Source organism: Plectropomus leopardus, chromosome 7, assembly GCF_008729295.1.
Source record: "Plectropomus leopardus isolate mb chromosome 7, YSFRI_Pleo_2.0, whole genome shotgun sequence".
Lineage (NCBI taxonomy): Eukaryota > Metazoa > Chordata > Actinopteri > Perciformes > Serranidae > Plectropomus > Plectropomus leopardus.
In genome coordinates, this window is record NC_056469.1 from 16878130 (window position 1) to 16898369 (window position 20240).

Here is a 20240-nt window from a genome sequence, read left to right on the forward strand (position 1 = left end):
AACTGGATAAGCCAGGGATCAAACCTCCAACCTTGCAATTTAAAGATCCACCATGTAGGATTTAGTTGCATCTAGTGGTGAGATTGCAAACCCAAAACTTCTGCTGTGTGCCCAGTGTATTGGAGAATTATGGTGTCCGACGCGAAAATGTGAATCGTCCTAACTAAAGCTAGTGTTTGACTCTCGCTTGGTATGTAGATATAAATGGCTCACTCTTAAGGTTAAAAAAGACTCTTATTCTCTTATTTTCATGTGATTGTTGTTATTATTGTTATGAAGATTTCATTTCTGTCAGTAGATGCCCCTAAATCCTACACACTGGACAATCTGCTCTACATCCTGAGCCACAGCTGCCCCACAAAACAGATTACCGCTGACAATTTGTATCTCTAAAGTAAGCTAACAATGTGATCTACCTATTTCAGGTCCCATACTACAAAGGGGATCAACTTCTGCAATTTGAAGTCTTTTACAATCAAGCATCTGTTTAAAACAAAGTGCACACTGGTATCCTTTAATGATAAAGAGGTTTAAGGCTACACAGAGATTTTCACAATTGCTAGGAGGTATTCTGAAAAATACTGTACCACGTACTGTTCAATGTCAAAGCAGTGTTGGCAATAGCACACGTTGTCCATGCTCGGGCAAATCAAACAGCTATCATTTGACATTTGTCACTTTACTTTTTGTTGGTTTGTTTCATGTAGCAAGCAGAGGGCTACAGAGTTAGTAAGGCTTTCATTCAAGGAAATCCAGTCAATGAGCAGAAATAGGGCCTAGAACTTTCCTTGGTGGAGTCACCTGACACCCTGATGGGCTCTATATGTACCGCAGAGCTGACACACTCGTCCTCTTAGTCCGCCTGCCAGGACAGGGAAAGGAGTGCTGGAGAGGAGTGTTGTGTGCTGGCCGAAAACAAAGCACCGCTCTAACTCAGTAAACTCTCAAGCCTTGAACGTCTGACAGCACAAGGTAACCCCTCTATAAGAAGCATTGCTCTCAGCCTGGCTTCAAAGTCTGTCTTGCTCGCTGCTTTAAAAGCCTAACTGCCAAAAGTGAGAGGTATAGTATGTCCAAATAAGTGAAGCTTGCATGGTTTCTGTCGAATGATGGCATGACAAGCTGAATCAGAATCCTTATGGAAAACCACACGCTTCAGTGACAGCAAGCAAAATGTCTCTTTGGATGATTTTTATTATTAAGTAACATGTCAGAACGATGGTGTCAGTCGGATGAGATTTTGCCTATTCACCTCGAACAGGAAACAGTAACTATATTGAATGGCTAAGACAGGATCTAATGCAGATTGCCTATATACTGTGAGTGTATCACTTTGTCACAGGCCACAGTACTGTTATCATCATGTTCCAACTTTTTTTTCTTTTTCAAAACTGCACGTGGCAGTGTCAGATGTGGGTGTATGGACAGGCAGTGAAGCAACAGCACCATGTCAGCATTTTCAGCTGTGAGTTACACAACTGGATAACAAGTTATAATTCAATAGTCTGTTCTAGCTGAAACAGTTCTGGGACATTAAATGAAAAAACTTTCCTCTTTAACCTGTTAAGCATGCAAAGGTTAGGCACTTTATAATTCAGTGGAATATTTGTGTGGAATATGTGTTTGTGGTTTTATTTGCTTCTAAAAAAAGTTAAATTTCCTCCCTCAGCCAAATGGTTTTGTCTAAGCACAACCCAAAGAAGTGTGTTAACAGGAGGCTTTTGTTGAGTTGCCCACTAATCAAATATGTTTATTACCGCTGCAACTCCAAGCTGTAGTTCTGTGTGTATTTTTGGTTTTCATGGCCTCTGTTTTATTGATAAATGATCTGTTAATTTTTAGCCACCCTCCATTCATTGCCATGTAGATACACTGATACTTTTTATAGTAACTGTCAGCTATTTGGAGCCAGCTGTCGGAAAATAGACACACTGATCACTATTCCAGGATCAAATCACATTTCACCAGCCTGACTCGCTGAGGGAGGAATGGGGAGAGAGTCTGTGTGGAGAGGGATTAAAGGGCAGTATGTGACATCGTCAAGTCGTTTGGTCTCCAGTGTCAGTAGGTGGTTTAAGCTACTACGCCATAGATGCCACTCCACTACTTTTTGAGCCTCATGTGGCCTTCCATCTAGGCTTGTGTAACAGGGACAGGCATGCCTTTGTAGATTCACCTATAGAAGGTATACATGGGTGCACCTAGTATACACATTGCATAAATAATACTAAAAGGATAGCCCCAGTGCAAAACAATCACAATAATAAACATCAAACTGAGTATAACTCCTTTACTCAATACATTACATTAATGATACGGGATCACTATCCAAAAAAGAGCTGTGATTACTGACACATTAATTTTAATTTTACCTTTTTTCTTCTATTCAAGATGTCGAAAGGACCAGCAGTCGGCATTGATCTGGGCACCACTTATTCCTGTGTGGGCATCTTCCAGCATGGCAAAGTGGAAATCATTGCCAATGACCAAGGAAACAGGACCACGCCCAGCTATGTGGCCTTCACAGACACAGAGAGACTGATTGGAGATGCTGCCAAGAACCAGGTGGCCATGAACCCAGCCAACACTGTATTTGGTAAGGACTGCAACCCCCAAAAGGAACCAGACTCAGAAACTGATCCAAAATGAGCGTATGACTTACTCCGTCTTGTTTTTTCTCCTGAATCTTCTTCAGATGCCAAGCGTCTAATTGGTCGTAAGTTTGACGATACTGTGGTGCAGTCAGACATGAAGCACTGGCCCTTCAAGGTTGTGAATGATGCATCCAAACCCAAGGTGGAGGTTGAATACAAGGGTGAGATGAAAACCTTCTATGCGGAGGAGATTTCTTCCATGGTTCTCATCAAGATGAAGGAGATCTCTGAGGCCTATCTTGGCAAGGTAGATGACAATGAGTGTAAAACACTACGCTCAATTTTATGTTCGATTTTATGGAGTAAAGAGTGTTTCACAAGTTTCTACATGTGCCTTAAACACACAAATGCCATTTACTGACTCAACATATCACCTACAATGATTTGTATGATATGCTGTGAATTAGAAGCCCGTAATGACGTCACTTACTTAACGTAAAGTTTCGTACTTACTGTAATGTTATGGAGATTAGGTTTAGGCAAGTGCAGTTACTGTGGTTACTTTTAGGTAAATAAACACGGTGAGGACATATCTAATAATGATTCAAAATTGGCATGGTTCCAAATACCATCTTCCTGGGAAAGGTCCTGTGTTTTGGGACCCATTAATGGGTTGGTGGGTTGGGTTGTTCACAAATTCCTACTTGGGATATGTATGAATTTTGGTGCATTACTAATTGTAGAAAAACATACGAACAGTGCATGAGAACAGCCTGAATGACTCAAGTTCTTACTGTCTTCACAGCCTGTGAACAATGCAGTTATCACAGTTCCTGCTTACTTCAATGACTCCCAGCGTCAAGCCACCAAAGATGCTGGAACCATTGCTGGGCTTAACGTGCTGCGCATCATCAATGAGCCTACTGCTGCAGCTATTGCTTATGGCCTGGACAAAAAGGTGACTAATGAATAAAAGGCAAACCATTTCCTATTTAATGTTCTTGTTAGTAATTTTCCCCATTTGTTTTAGGTCGGCAGTGAACGTAATGTCCTCATCTTTGACCTTGGAGGTGGTACTTTTGATGTGTCGATCCTGACTATTGAGGATGGCATCTTTGAGGTGAAGTCCACAGCCGGTGACACACACTTGGGTGGTGAGGACTTTGACAACCGCATGGTTAACCACTTCATTGCTGAGTTCAAGCGCAAGTTCAAAAAGGAAATCAACAACAACAAGCGAGCTGTGCGTCGTCTGCGCACAGCTTGCGAGCGAGCCAAGCGCACCCTCTCCAGTAGCACCCAGGCCAGCATTGAAATCGATTCCCTCTATGAGGGAGTAGATTTCTACACTTCCATCACCAGGGCCCGTTTTGAGGAGCTCAATGCAGACCTGTTTCGTGGAACCCTCGAGCCCGTGGAGAAGTCCCTGAGGGATGCCAAGATGGACAAGGCCCAGATCCATGACATTGTCCTGGTGGGTGGTTCCACACGTATCCCCAAGATTCAAAAGCTGCTGCAGGACTTCTTCAATGGTCGTGACCTTAATAAGAGCATCAACCCTGATGAGGCTGTGGCTTATGGTGCAGGTGAGTATCTCCATAATTTTTAGTTTGATACTCATATCTTAGTCATCTTAATATTTTAGTAGAGAAACTGTCACTCTAATATGATGAAGCTTCTTATATTAAAGCTCTCTTATCATGGCATTTGTAAACTCTTCACAGCTGTTCAGGCAGCCATCTTGGCTGGTGATAAGTCTGAGAATGTACAGGACCTGCTACTGCTGGATGTCACGCCCCTGTCCCTGGGAATTGAGACTGCTGGAGGAGTGATGACTGTCCTTATCAAAAGGAACACCACTATTCCAACCAAGCAAACCCAGACCTTCACCACCTATTCAGACAACCAACCTGGTGTGCTTATTCAGGTAGCAAAACTTTGAAGTAAAGTTCTAGACAAATGACAGTTCACTCCCCAATGCCCCTGTATATTACAATTACTCCTCAGAGTGTTCACTGATACAACAGAATCTCATCTGATAAATTGTTCTCAGGTTTATGAAGGTGAGAGAGCCATGACCAAGGACAATAATATCCTAGGCAAGTTTGAGCTGACCGGTATTCCACCTGCTCCCAGAGGTGTCCCGCAGATTGAGGTGACCTTTGACATTGATGCCAATGGCATTCTCAATGTGTCTGCAGTGGACAAAAGTACTGGAAAGGAGAACAAGATCACCATCACCAATGATAAAGGTAGGTAACCATATTAAATACTTAATAAAGAGCTGATGTAGCATAACGGCTGATCAAATGCCACGCATGATTGTTGCACAGGAGGTACAGAGCTTTGCATTTTATCTTCCCATAGGGCGATTGAGCAAGGAGGATATTGAGAGGATGGTGCAAGAGGCTGAGCAGTTCAGGGCTGAAGACGAGGTCCAGAGAGACAAGGTCACAGCCAAGAACTCTCTCGAGTCTCTGGCCTTCAACATGAAGAGCACTGTGGAGGACGAGAAGCTCCAAGACAAGATCAGCCCCGAGGACAAAAAGATCATTGTAGACAAGTGCAACGAAGTTATTGCCTGGCTGGACAAGAACCAGGTAAAAAACACTGCTGACTGAGGCATTGGTGTTGCCCAGAGACACAGGTTCCTCTTTGGGTCACATTGTGAAAGCAGAGAGGTACCCTATATTGTGAATATGTTGTGAAGCAATTTTCCCACTTCCTCTGTGATAATGAATTATTTGTTTCTTCTGTTACCCAGATGGCAGAAAAGGATGAGTACGATCACCAGCAGAAGGAGCTAGAGAAGGTGTGCAACCCCATCATCTCCAAGCTTTATCAGGGGGGTATGCCAGGAGGAATGCCGGGAGGGATGCCTGGAGGGATGCCTGGAGGGATGCCTGGAGGGATGCCTGGTGGCTTCCCTGGTGGTGCTGGAGGTGGTGCCTCCTCTGGACCAACTATCGAGGAGGTGGACTAAACTCTGTCTTGACAGTGTCTTTATCCAGATCCCAACATACTGCCATAAACCATTTACTTACCCTGAATACACATCTAATAAACATTAAATCATAGGCTTTTTTAAAAAATTGAAATGTTGTGCTATGCTTGTTCAAAACTTTTAAGATTACAAAATTTAACAAATCTAAATAACTAAACCTGATATTTGTGACATGAGACATAATCACCTGCTTGTTGTCTCTTATTATTTCACTCTCTACCAATAATTTACATGAAGAATAAAGAAAAAACTTTTTTCATCTGTGGCTTCCTTTATTAAATCAATAAAGATTACAATGGGATTCTGATTTGCAAATTTTAACTGTGTCTTTTGTGATTAATATCTTTTAATAGCACTTTATTTCTTAATAACTTATATACAGTATATTCACTGGTGCATTATAGGTATGCACTGCAACTCTGAACATGCTGTTGAAATTTGTAGATAAATATGGTTCCTGTGAACAGACCACAAAAGTTTAGATCAGTATCTGTTTTCCTGTATGTTACCTTACATTGCAAACAGGAAATTACGTTCAAAAGGCATTGCTGTAGTTATCAAGGATTATCTGTTGAAAACATTATTTGAAGCTCTTTGTTTATGTTGATATGTGAGGTGTGAAACGAGAGTGAGCAAGGGCATACACAGCTCAACATATTGAGTGTGGTGCAAATATATCCTAAACATTTTTTTTCTCTTGTCAGCATATTGGGGTGCAGTGCTGTTACCAATGGAATGATTACTCAACAATTTGTTTGCTAAAAGCCATGACCTATGTGCACAAGAACAGTACAAACACACAAACATAAGACTAAGTGGATGAATGTTTCAGGTGTAAGTCATCTGAGTTGTTTACCACCAGATGTTCTCTTCTCAGACAGTCCTATCACAGCCTATCGTGTGTGTGTGTGTGTGTGTGTGTGTGTGTGTGTGTGTGTGTGTGTGCGTGTGTGTCTGGTACCTGCGGTAAGCGTATGGAGTGCGGCACATGGAACTCAGGGTTAAGTGAGTGTGATACACATATAAAAGCCAGTGTCCCACACAGCAGACACTCAGGGAGGTGAATCACAATTGAGACGCAGCCATGTTCTTGCTTGTCAGTTGTTTTGCCCTTGTGGCATCTGCGCTGGGTGAGTAATGGGGATTTACCAGCAAATGCATTTTTCTGCAAAGTTTTTTTTGCTGTGATAGCAAACATGGTTATGATTTTTAATGTGTTCACTTGTAAGAGCCGATCATTTTTTTTGACTGTGTGATTTGGCCTCAGGGTGTGGAGTGCCTGCCATTAAGCCCCAAGTATACGGAGACAGCAAGATTGTGAATGGGCAGACTGCTGTGTCTGGGTCCTGGCCTTGGCAGGTTTCACTTCAGGTAGCCTAATTGATGCCCCCTCCACACTCACAGGAGCTTTGCTAAAATCTTGTATGATTCAGAAAATGCCATTAAGAAAGAAAAAGTAAAAATGCATGTTCTCACTTCTAGGATGGTAGGGGATTCCACTTCTGTGGAGGATCCCTCATCAACCAATACTGGGTTGTCACTGCTGCCCATTGCCGTGTATCGTAAGTAATGTGACCTTGTCCAACATCCAAACTGACAAAAATTCCGACAATGTCAAACATTGTCATCTCTATAATCACTCCCTCTGACTCTTTTTTCTTTTTTTCTTTTTTTTTTATCCTTCCAGTCCTCGAAGCCATCGTGTTATCCTGGGAGAACATGATCGTCAAACCAACAGTGAGCCAATTCAGGTCAAGACAATTTCCAGGGTAAGCAACATCACAAAACAAAATAGAAGACCATAAAATAAGATAATCCTTCATTAGTCCCACAGTGGGGAAATTCACAATGTTACAGCAGCTATGAGGAGTGAAGAAGTATATTTAAAAAATAAACTCATAAAATAACTCATATACAGTATATTCACTGGTGCATTATAGGTATGCACTGCAACTCTGAACATGATGTTGAAATTTGTAGATAAATATGATTCCTGTGAACAGACCACAAAGGTTTAGATCAGTATCTGTTTTCCTGTATGTTACCCTTGTTTATGCTGATATGTGAGGTGTAAAACGAGAGCAAGCAAGGGCATACACAGCTCAACATATTGAGTGTGGTGCAAATATGTCCTAAACATTTTTTTTCTCTTGTCAGCATATTAGGGAAAATTCACAATGTTACAGCAGCCATGAGGAGTGAATAAGTATATTTAAAAAATATACTTGTGTACAAATGTGTGATTAAAAAAACAAGACAACAAGAGTAACATAAACAAAATAATATTACAATGTGTCAACAAAAACGGTTTAAAAAATGTATATAAGAAAACATGTACACTAATTGTACATGGAGACAATTGGACTTGTAAAAAATTACACTTTTTATATAACTTATTGTATTTTTATATAAACCTTGAAATAATAAGAAAATTGGATTATTCAGATACATTTAAAACCGCAAGTTATGACATGCAAAACAAAGAACAACTATTCAAGATCTTGCACAATTTCTGGGTCAGGCATCAAATTTAAACGTGTGGCATCGGCAAACTTAACCCTTGTACAAAAGATCAAATTTCCTTGGGCGTATCTCTTCCATTAAAGCATGTGTTCAGGTGGCACACAGGTGGATTTAATCTACTCGTCTGAGGCTTATTAGTAACTTAACTTGCAGCAAGTGTTTACCTGCTATAAATATGGCCTTGCCCCAAGCATTGCGATAGTAGGAAATATGGTATCAAACTAGTATTATCATTTGTCAAGAAAAAATAGTGTTATATTTTGAAAAAAGAATAATGGAAGTATCTTGGCTCGTGGTCTCAGACTTTTGTAGCCCACTGTATGCCTTCTATTCTTTATAAAAATGTATTATTTTACTTGAATTAGCCACATCCAGGGTGTGTGTCCTTGCACAGTTATATAATACTGGTTTATGATTTATGTTCACTTCTCCATCCAGGCCATCACTCACCCCTACTACAACACCCAGAACTTCAACAACGACATCACCCTTCTGAAGCTGTCCTCTCCAGTCCAGATGACATCCCGTGTGTCTCCTGTGTGCCTGGCCTCCTCCAGCACCAGCATCCCATCTGGAACCAGATGTGTCACCACTGGGTGGGGCAAGACCGGCCAAACCTGTGAGTGGCAACTGCTTTTTAGGTCTTACGCACAGGTTACATTGATAAACAGACTTACGAACAGCTCCATTTCCACAATGGAAAAATATAAAGGCGCAGCTAAGAACGATGTAAAAGATATATTTGTGTAGCGAGCCTCATCTCTTTTTTTTCTCCATTCTCAGCAAGCCCCCGCTTCCTCCAGCAGACTGCCCTGCCTCTGCTCAGCCCTGCTCAGTGCAAGCAGTACTGGGGTTATAACAGAATCACTGATGCCATGATCTGTGCAGGTGCTTCTGGAGTGTCCTCTTGTCAGGTAACAGCAATCTCAGTGCTTGAAATACAGATTTGTAGAGAAAAAAAGTAATATTTCTGAACATCAGTGACAGAGCATGTACATTTTGTACATTTTCATAAATTTTGCAAATGACAAATCACTTGTTGAGATATCACAACTATCACTCTACTTAGCACAGATATAAACTGTGAAATACAGTTCATTCGTCACTCAGCAAGGCTCATGGGAGGATCATGAGAAAAGAAGAAGGAAGTTATACACCAGCTACCCTCACTTCTCTGATTAATGAAGTACAGTCCTTAATGGCAGGCCAACCCACATCCTATATGAAACTATACAGAACATAAAGTCCGCTCACTATAGAAAAATGTCAAGAGCTTGAGCTAAGCTTTCATTATATTATATGACCCCACTCATGCTCTTGAAAGTCAATTAAAAAAAATATTTGTCTCATTTCAGGGTGACTCTGGTGGCCCTCTTGTTTGTGAGAACGGTGGAGTGTGGTCCCTTGTTGGTATCGTGTCCTGGGGCACCTCTAACTGCAACGTGCGCGCCCCTGCTGTGTACTCCCGCGTGTCCTACCTGCGCAGCTGGGTCGACCAGACTGTTGCTTCCAACTAAAGTGCAAACACATAGAATGTGCAAACCACATGTCTTCTCATCATTCTGCTCCTCACCGTGATTAATGAGGGATTCTGTTCAACATTTACATTATAGAAACCTTTCATTGTACCGTTGCGTTTGGTGCATTTGTGAGAAATCATGCATAAAACACAACACTTGAGAACACCAATGTTGGTTTCATGTTTTACATTCATGTCTCTGTGTTTACATCTGTGAGTGCGTGATGCACCACACTGTACAGTGGATTAGTGGACTCATGTTCATGTGCCAGTGTGTGCATGTTCACACAGCTGTGTGTGTGTGTGTGTGTGTGTGTGTGTGTGTGTGTGTGTGTGTGTGTGTGTGTGTGTGTGTCTGTGTCTGTGGGTGTGTATGTGTGCTTGGGTGAAAGGACTGAAAAGTTGTATTGTGCAACATACAGCAAAAATGCAATTACAGAAAAAGATCAAAATGAAAATGAAAAACAGTTTTAGAGGGCTTGTGTTAAGTAACCACAGGGGGTTCAAAAGAAGAAATACTTCAATAAAATTAGATGCAGATTATAAGAGCCCTGCAACAAATACTACCCTTGAAAGATGCCTGTTTCAACACCTGTTATGACTTCATCAGAGTGATGCTCATTCAGCTCTATAACTTTAAGATAATACAGTCCTGTTGGATTGCATCATATTTTGAGGTGTTCTTGTTATTTTGCCTGTGCGTTGTGCTTATTGCATTACTGCAAAGCCATAGCAGCAGCAGAAGTACTGTCTCATTGGCAGCTGATTGAACTGAGAAGGAGGAGTGATCGGAGGGAGGTAATCAGTAAAGGCAGAGCAAGATACAACAACTTAGAATAAAGACAGACACTCCTTGCACCAGGGAAAAAAATGGGGACTGGTAAGAAACTTTAAACAAATAATTGCATTGCTTTTAAATTGCATTGACAGACAACTGGTCTGAAATTTCTTGCATAACTGATCTAAAATAGGTATGCATTCTGTCATTTTTATTCAATTATATATATCTATATAGCTATATACACATATATATAGCTACAGCAATAGAGTGAAATGAGTGGAAAAGTCAACTTGAAATTTCGAACCAAGTATTCTGTGATTTGTTCGTCCAATCCGATATTAAAGTGGGAACTAAAGTTGCATATAACATGTGCCAGGACAGCATTCAAAAAAACATCTATAAAAACATATAGAATTAACCAAAACTAGATCACTTAATTAATTTGGTAATAGCTTTCTCAGTGCATATTGCAGAACTCATTGAAGATACTAGTCTGTAATAACACATTTCTTTCTGTTTCAATAGATAACATGACTTCCAATGTACGTCAGCAAACAGGGATTGCCGAGATACGCAAAAATGTGCTTATATTCTGCCTGGTCGTCTACTGTGTGATATTTCTGGTCGGGACTCTGGGCAACGGTCTGGTCATCTATGTGACAGGCTGCAGGATGAAAAGAACTGTCAACTCAGTTTGGTTTCTCAACTTGGCCCTGGCTGACTTCCTCTTTACGACGTTCCTGATTTTCTCGATCATTTCTGCAGCTCAGGATCACCAGTGGCAGTTTGGACTATTAATGTGCAGGCTCAACACCTTTGTGGCCGTAGTCAACATGTTTGCCAGCATCTTTCTTCTGACAGCCATAAGTCTGGATCGTGTCCTGTCAGTGTGGGTGGTGGTGTGGGCACAAAACAAGCGCACTGTTTGCAAAGCCCAGATCATATGCACTTTTATCTGGATATGTGCTATGATCTGCAGCACCCCTTACAGCATATTTCGTGAAACCCAGAAGAGTGGGGGGGTGATTCACTGTGGTTATACTCGATCCATGTCATTTGAACAAATGAGGAGTCTTGGCATTTTTCGCTTTGTTGTTGGCTTCTTCATCCCCTTCGTGGTAATATTTGTCTCTTATGTGGCCATAAGTGTTCGTGCAAGGCGCCTGCAGAGGAACAGGAAACACAGACCCCGCCGAATCATTTTCTCCATCATTCTCGCATTCTTCATCTGCTGGTTGCCCTTCCACATCCTGCATTTCATAGAATTAAAGGCCCGTGCTACTAATGATCCTGAACTCCGGAATGTTGTTATAATTGTAGGTCCTCTTACTTTGAGTCTGGGTTTTCTGAACAGCTGCCTGAACCCCATTCTCTATGTTTTCATGTGTGACGAATTCCAGAAGAAGCTCAGACAGTCCATATGCTTCGTCCTAGAGAATGCCCTGGCAGAGGACCACTTATCCTTTATGTCCTCTCGCTCCTTGTCGTCACACTTTTCTCGGATTACCCGGAAGTCTGACTCTACTGCACCTCCAGAGAGGAAAGGCACAGCCACATCCTTGGACACAGAAAGCAAAGTAGTCATCACTGCCGAGACAGATACAATGAGCACTGAATAGGGCCTCCGCAACTACTTGCTTAAACTTCACAGAAAGTAAAGCGGTTACCTCTGCAGAGAGACAGTATGCACTCATTAAAACCACCACAACAAGCGATGTAAGTTTCTCTTTAAGGCCGACCTTTTAATCAATAGTGAGAAAAGTAAAGCACTTATTGATAACGACATTAAATTTTCATGGCAAGTACATTTGTGCACCAAAAAAAAAAGAGTTCAATATTTGTTATGTGTGATTTTTATGTTTTTTAATGCTTTTTATATCTTAAATATAACATCATACACTTGATTTCCTGCATTCTGGTGGGTTTTTTATGCACTTATTTTTGCCTCTTCTGCATCAATTTATCTTGGAAATGTCATGGTACTTCCTCCTTTAACTGTACATAGTTACTTTGTTTTCTTTCTCCTTTTCATGCCAGATTACAAGTATTACCTTTGAGGTGAAATAAAAGTCCTCTTCTTCTTTCATACTTTTATAGGAGCAGGACAAATGTGTTGTAAATTTTGAATTGGATGTGTCCCCCACCTCCAAAATTTGTACCACTAAGTCTAATCAGCCAGAATCATTGAAACCACATGTGTAAGTAAAACATAAATATGAATGACTTTGTGTAAGAATTATTATTTTTTTATTTTTTACCATGAAACTGTAACCTTCAAGAAATCTGATATGGAATTGCCTGTAATTCATGTGATAAAGACACCAGTTATGTATTTATGTTTATAAGCTTTTGATGCTCCTACCTTAATTAGCCATGCTTACTGATAGGCTGATCATTTATTGTAGTATCTCTGTCACACAAGTCTAATCTTTAATAATAGTGCTGCGCATTTCAATAAAGCCAATAAATATTTTTGATGGGCTGTTCTCTTCTTTATGCATGAAAAAACTAGAAAAACTAGAACACTAGATGGGGTTTTTTTAATCTCACAGGATATAAAAATATGCTTGACATATTTCGTTTGCAAAATGGAACGTCATCTGTAAATGAGGTCACTCCAAATCTATTTTGCATGAAGAAACAACCTGTCATTCACCACAAACTTTGGTGTGTGTGTGCGTGTGTGTGTGTGTGTGTGTGTGTGTGTGTGTGTGTGTGTGGTTTTTGTGGTATGAAAATTATTTCAGAACAGCTTTCATGGAAATTTGAACAAAGGCAATGTTTCACTTTTTTGATGTTGGGGTTATTCTAGGAAAAGTATTCGAAATTCAATTTTTTGTTTGTTTGTTTTTTTAAAGATCATTTAAGGGGGTTTTCTATGAAGTTAAAGTGGTGGTCAATTTTACCTCTAAGATAACGTAAGGGCTTTAGGTGGCTGTCAGTACCCTCTCTTGTCCTCTTCATAACAGTTACTCTTTGTGAATAATAAAGGCCCTTACACTGCGTTCACACCGCGTGACGCTCGCCCTTTTTCTTTTCTCGCGGGAATTACTTAATGATGCTCACTTGTCTGCTGTCGCGGAAGTTAACGTCACACGCTAACTCACGAGTCACAACAATGTTGGAAAAAACGGGAAAGGCAGAAGAATGAGATCCTTACAGTAATGTTGGCCTGGCTTCAAAATGACACAAAGACAGCACGGACCTGATCGTAATTGGACGATGATACAGTTCTCCGACCGTCAAATACTACCGGGCCAGAAACTGCAGGTCGGGAGCAGCAAGCTAACGTTAGCGCCTCTGCTAGCCCTGTTGACATAGCAACGTCTGTTGCCACCGATACTGCAGCCTTCATCACCTGGAGCCTTCATCACCTGCAGCCTTCATCACCTGCAGCCTTCATCACCTGCAGCCTTCATCACCTGGAGCCTTTTTTAAGTAAGTTAACATCTTATTTCCGATGGATATCATCACCTAATCCTTGTATAATAACACTGAGTGCACGAAGATTTTTTTTCCGAGTAAGATATTTAAATTTCTGTCTAGACTATTTTTGTTTACATCTGTATGGTATTGCACGTGTACATTTTACTGATGTGTTTCATTATTTTAAAGTACGAAAGTTGATACTGAATTAATTACACATGTATTGTGGTATTCTCTCTGAATTGCTTTGCATTCTGCTTCGCGTTTACGAACTGCTGCACCTCCTTAAAAAGGTTGTATTTTATTTAATTTTATGAACTTTATTTTTTGCTGTATTTTTTTCATGGCTTTTTATTTTCCATCTCATGTTATGCATTCCATTTTTATCCTTATTTTTTATCTTTCTTTTACTAGTATTATCACGTGGGTTTTGTGCATGTGAAGATACATTCTATGCATTATATTCTGATTTTATTGTATTTTTACATGCAGGTTTTACTTTGTCTGTAGGTCTTCCGTGTCTTCATGTGAAGCACTTGGTGCATGTAATTTCTTTGTTGTTGGGCAGCATTTCTTGTATGAAAGGTGCTACATAAATAACGTTTATAATAAAAATCAGAATCGTTTATTATTATTATTATTATCGTTATTATTATTATAACCACATTCACAGAGAACTCCTTTTCTGCCTCTCTCTCTCAGCCACTGCCTGGCAAAGACAAGATGTGAGCTGAGATGCACTAACAATTTCATTTATTAAATGCCATTAAATATTTAATCAGGTATAAAATAATTAATTATTATGTACTGTTTTGTTAGAATCACCTACACAGTCTGTCTGTTATTGATTTCATTGCCAACTGCATAGCTAACTTGTCTAATTTTCTTAGTGTCTGACTCCTATCCTATCATTGTCCGTCTCTGCTATGTCTCCACAGAAGATAGAGTGCCAGTTTGATAGCAAGAGACAACTACATGCCTATTCTGATGGAAGTTGAGTCACCTTGTTTTCATCACCCTTCAGTAGAGTCCTGCAGGACTGACAACTTCATTGCACCACACACCAAAGCTAGTGTATATATTGTATACACTCTGAAGGAAAACTGGACATTGAGAATGATGATGCATAGGTTCTTCATTTGTGTGACACACTAAAAGAAGTTAGGGCAGATACCTCAGCAGGAAATTCAGTGTGTAATATGTAATGCTTTGCTGATACCAGCTGCACGATACACACGCCAACAGGTGAATAACTACCGGCTCCCTTTCCACTTAAGGCACTGCCTAAAAGGTCCTTATATCACAACAGCACTGACTCCTCCGTTTTCTATTCTTTACAAAAATGGTATGAAGACAAATGTAGATGAAAGAGAAAAGTCCTCAGGAATGTAGTCTTCCAAATGTACATTTCTGATATCACAATTGCACCATTTAATATAAATGGTCTCTGGTTCGAAGTTAACCCTATACTTTTCATAAATCATCAGAGTACTACAGTGTAATTAGAAAATACTAGGATTGTTACATGGTTTTCATTAGTGCTCCAGAATATTTAATTTAAATGGACAATGTAACTGATTTCTGTGTACCACTGACATTCAGTAACTCCTAAAAATGTCAACCTGTTTGTAGAAAAGGCTACTATTCCTACACTGTTCATCTGTCAAACGACAGTAAAGACTTTAACCTCAGTCTTTGTTTAATTCAATATTCAGCGTGTTGCGGTAGAGGGAGGATGTGTTGTTGTTTGAATACTTGCTGACCACTTTAATTCCTGTAACTGCCGTCAAGTCAGCAATATTACAACAGAGCACACGTTTTAAGGATGTGTCTATTAACTGACTCCCTTAAGAATATGAAATGTAATGCTACATTTGCAGTTATTAGGGCTTCACCTCTGGCTTGAATAGTTGATAAAGAACCAAGCCACTACTATGCATGTTAAAAGAATGAGTCACAATGAAAATCAAAACCTACTGTCATGGTAAAATCAAATTCTCTTAGAAAGTTTATACTAGTTGCTTTGTTCAATGAAACTTATTTGTTAAAGAAAGCAAATCGGAGAGTGGAAAAGACCATTATGGACTTTCATCAGTGTCATTAATAATGAGGATTCACGAATCACAGTGTGTCTGATTGAAAATTGAAGAGCCATTTAATTTATTCAGACATCTTCACAACATTTTTATGAATAAAAAAAAACACATTGAACTACAACGCATTCCTGCTCAAAAGACTGCACCAAACTTCCTTCAAAGTATTTTGTTTCTACAATGCATAGGACATATAGTCTTTTTAAGGCTGAAGGTTCAGTTCATGCTTTCCTTTAAATCAGACTGTGTGGATGGCAGGTGTGTTCAAGCACGCCGTGGCTTCTTTCCAACTGCATAGACTCCACTTTGTGATGGAGAGCTACACTGTTAGCCAGTTAGCGATCGTAGAGGTCTTTCATCTCCTTAAGGACCTTGATACTCTCACTGTATCTCAGCTGGTTTTTGTTAGAGCACTCCTTCCATCTAGGAAAACAAACAATATGGATCAGTTCAACTCATTCCAAACTTTTGGATGCTTCCAAGGTTTTTCAGAAATCTAGCTTGCAAACATACTTGCATACCATAAGACTTTATAACAGCAGAAATGCAAGTATGTTACATGCTGACTGAGTAAAATGGCGAAAGCCTGACACCAAGGTAAACTGTCTAACATACACAGATCATTGAAAATGTTAAAAAAAAATAAAAAAAATCAATAAACATACGAACTGCACTTAATAAGAACATACTTTTGCCTTATCTTTTTCCAGCGTTCCATGTGGTCACATATGAGAGATCCTGGTACAGGAACTGAATCTGTTAACTGTGGGAAAGAGCAAATGTTCATATTAAGTTACATATAATTTATTAGTTTTTATTTCAGTTATGGAATTTGATAATAATGATTTGCATATATTAATACAGAACCTTGGCAACAGTGGGTTTTTCAGTCTGTGGGATCCTGAGATTGATGGGTTCACCAGAGGTGCTGATTGGACAGGAGGTTGGAGGAGGGAGTCTGTACACATTCTGAGCTTTACCATTCATAATGTCTGTAAACTGGTAAAAGAAATATCTTTAGGAAAAAGGAATGAAGTTAAACAGTCATTTACACAAAATTTCCCTGGTGTGACAATGTCCAAAGACCATGGCATAGTGGCATCTTTAGGGCTAAGAAATGACTAATAATTTCTAGTAAGTAGTTTCGTTATAACATTACTTTTGTTATTACTTAGTTTATTTTAAATGTTCATTTAACTATTTCAAAAACAACAAAGACTAAAGGTTTGGTGTTTTACAAAGTCAGTAAAAAAAAGCAAAATGTGGGGATTACTATTTGTCTGTGGTGCTATAACACTGCTTGAGAGATTTATACGTGGTTGTGGTCAATCAACTGCATACACTGTAAATTCAAGATGACTACAGCCACTTCCCTCTGCAATAGAGGTGTCTGGTTTACCAGGTTTACTTAATACTGCAGTGAAACATACTGATGGTGACAACAATTCAGAAATCTTTGATCATTTTAACCATAAATCACTGCTGCCACTATTTTCAGAGGGGACTGTGAACACAGCAAAATACTTCTGTTTTCATTAGCAGCTTTCTTTTGCTTAGCCACAAGAGAAAGCCCTAATGCTGGTCACACAGAGGAAGAGAGGTGCCAGTGGCTTGTAAGAGTCCGATGTAACTGCCATGGTCCACCAACAAAAGTCTTTATCAAACATTTTATAGATAAGATTCTCATTTTCCTTTATTTTCCTTTATTTTGACACTTACTTTCCCCATTTATCTCAATTCCTTTACCTCACTTTCATCCTATGTTCAATGCGCATTAACCTGATTGATCTCACCTGTTCATTCCCTATTTAAACCCTGCAAACCCTTTCACACACTTTTTCATGGTCATCATATGGAGCAGCAGCGCTGGTAAGCAGAGTTTCTTTATTTTTAGTTTGAGAACATTATTTATCCTTATTATGCTCTACATTTGTTTAATTTGTCTGAAGTTCTAATTTCTGTTCATTTCTTTCAGAGTCATGACCCATATTTGTTTGCTATTCCCCTTTATGTTGCACTTGGAGTTTTGGAAATAAACCTTTGTGTGTAGAAAAGTAAAGTTTCAAGGCTGATGTATTCTAACAATGCCTGTAATAGCAAACCTCTACTTCTGAACTTTCTCCTTAACATATTTTCAAAGAAAAATAAATTAGGAGAAACTGTGCTTAATTTTAAATAATTCATAGTCAACTGTCCAAAAACTTACAACTAGCCTGCTCTTAATCATGGTGTTCAGTTGTTCACTGTTCACCCTTTGTTACATGTACATGTGATGAAATCCAAGGCATAGAGTTTGGGAGATCTATTAAATTTCAACTCCAGTATTCCTAAGTTTGATGCAATATCATGATAGTTTGCCATAATATTTTAATTTTTCAATAGATTACCTACCCTGTAAGGGAACAAGCTTAAACTTTAAAAGCCAACATTAAGTCAACCGTAAAAAAGTGTTTCATTTTCGCTAACTTCCTGGTGGTGATTGCATATTTTGTATAAAATTAAAGTTAGTGAGGTTATCTGCGTAGCCTCACCTCTTCCTCCACCATGCTGTGTGGGGGGCTTGGGGAAGCAGGCTGCACCCGAACTGAAGGATTGTTTCTCATCCAGGCACGGCAGATGGGATACAGTGGAGTGCTGGTGTTGAACTGAGCGAGATCCACACTCCGATCAAACAACTTAATAATGTAAGCATCTAAAGTGGAGAGACAGAAAATGGGAAGATAGAGACAGGGTAATAAGTTGGACAATGATTTGAAAGGCAAAGTGACCACAAAGTAACTAAGCAACGCAAATGCAAAAAGTACAATATAATTTCTGACTGAACTGTTTCCAATATTTGCACAAACTTTACTTTGTTTGTGCTGATTGCTTTCTGGTATGCCCTCATCCATCTCTTTTCGCTTCTTTCTCCGGTGCTGTGGAAATCGAGCTGATTGCCTGGGTAAAAAAAAAAAAAAAAGAAAGATGTTGACTTAAAAAATATGTAAGAAAAACAAAAATCATCAAAATGTAATGTTTCAATGTAAAGTGGTGTGCAGTTATAGTACCTGCCAATGTGGTATCACAATCACTGACAAGAGCAGGGCCACAGTGAGTTGTTTTAGTCAGTTACAATTGTATAAAAAAAATGTCATTGCTGAATCACTTGCCTTTTTCCAGCAGACGATGGAGACAAATCCCTAGAAACAGTGAGTGAAACATGAAACCTAGAAACAAACTTTGACACTTTGTTTAATGTTGAAATAATATAACATACACAAACTTAACAAACCACCTATCATACACCCCCCAATTTAACAAACATTTTAAATACAAAATATTAATCCATACTTGCTTAAGGAGTCCGCTGATATTTTTCCAGAGTCAACCTCATTTTGCTCCCTGTTTAAAATACAGTTATTAGTCTGACTGGAAAGTAATAATAATAATAATAATAAAGGATTATCTTATCTTATCTTAAAAAAAAAATAGTTGGGTATCAAAATCTTAGGTTTTACTGACCTTTCAGTTTCACTTCTCTCTACCAGCCCCTTTAACACAGCATCCAGCCTGCTGCGTGCACCTGCCACCTCTATATCTGCAGGACAGTAAAAGTTGTCAACAGTGGGAGCTTTATAGAAAGGAATAAATAATCTAGAACTAAAAATGACTACATAATGAATATAGTTATTATTTATGCTTTATATTTAAATCTCATAGATTTTGGTGACTTTAGTGCCAAACACACTGGCTATGCCAGGAGGACCTCTGAATCAAACTGAGCAAAAACATGTTTTATTACAAGAAGATTTCGTGAAAATCTCAAGGAAGCAGCCTCTTACCTGGCCTTTCAGTCTTGATTTTGACGTGGTGCATTATAACGTTAACAATGTTGAGTTATGGAATTGGTGAAAACGCCTACTTTTACAACCACACCTCAACACAATATCGTCTTCAGGTTGATATACCTACTTGTAATTAATGCTTTCGTTACGTTTCTTGACAATACTAACAAAGAACTGATTCAAGACGTCTGCTTGCTAACGTTAGCTAACTTAGCTAGCTGTGGTTAGGTTTAAAATCTGCTAGCCACCCTCCGCGTTAGCCGTAACCACTGGAAAACGATAAATCCCTACCGTTACCTAAATTTACCGATGATGACTGACGTTAAGCTAGCGAACAGGTACCCCTAGCGGTTTCCATACATTAGCTGAAAAATACTACAACTATATTCTTTATTACTGTATTGTAACATAAAGCTTACTAGCTAAAATTACCGTTGCTAACTTAGCTTGTTTTGATCAACAGACACTTGCAGACT

The 20240-nt window shown here is 39.3% G+C and overlaps 4 protein-coding genes across 4 annotated transcripts; 3 read left to right on the plus strand and 1 right to left on the minus strand.

The window, feature by feature from the left end:
• The first annotated feature begins 866 nt into the window (after window positions 1–866).
• hsc70 (heat shock cognate 70) lies at window positions 867–5913 on the plus strand. The gene is made up of 9 exons (XM_042490520.1): window positions 867–972; window positions 2392–2596; window positions 2696–2901; window positions 3400–3552; window positions 3625–4180; window positions 4319–4521; window positions 4648–4846; window positions 4962–5194; window positions 5359–5913. The coding sequence occupies exons 2-9, from the start codon at window positions 2392–2394 to the stop codon at window positions 5575–5577; spliced, it is 1974 nt and encodes a 657-aa protein (XP_042346454.1). The 5' UTR covers window positions 867–972; the 3' UTR covers window positions 5578–5913.
• Window positions 5914–6620: 707 nt separating this feature from the next.
• Window positions 6621–9810, plus strand: LOC121946113 (chymotrypsin-like protease CTRL-1). Its single transcript, XM_042490552.1, has 7 exons — window positions 6621–6728; window positions 6866–6969; window positions 7081–7160; window positions 7286–7367; window positions 8560–8740; window positions 8905–9035; window positions 9477–9810. Exons 1-7 carry the CDS (start codon window positions 6683–6685, stop codon window positions 9636–9638), a joined length of 786 nt encoding a protein of 261 aa, XP_042346486.1. The 5' UTR covers window positions 6621–6682; the 3' UTR covers window positions 9639–9810.
• Window positions 9811–10379: 569 nt separating this feature from the next.
• Window positions 10380–12897, plus strand: LOC121946107 (chemokine-like receptor 1). The gene is made up of 2 exons (XM_042490543.1): window positions 10380–10520; window positions 10947–12897. Exons 1-2 carry the CDS (start codon window positions 10511–10513, stop codon window positions 12038–12040), a joined length of 1104 nt encoding a protein of 367 aa, XP_042346477.1. The 5' UTR covers window positions 10380–10510; the 3' UTR covers window positions 12041–12897.
• A 3081-nt stretch (window positions 12898–15978) lies between these two features.
• lin37 (lin-37 DREAM MuvB core complex component) lies at window positions 15979–20221 on the minus strand. Its single transcript, XM_042490558.1, has 9 exons — window positions 19762–20221; window positions 19442–19517; window positions 19271–19321; window positions 19090–19119; window positions 18792–18877; window positions 18472–18632; window positions 16808–16939; window positions 16630–16703; window positions 15979–16363 (listed from the first exon to the last, which is right to left on the minus strand). The coding sequence occupies exons 1-9, from the start codon at window positions 19793–19795 to the stop codon at window positions 16276–16278; spliced, it is 732 nt and encodes a 243-aa protein (XP_042346492.1). The 5' UTR covers window positions 19796–20221; the 3' UTR covers window positions 15979–16275.
• Window positions 20222–20240: the final 19 nt, after the last annotated feature.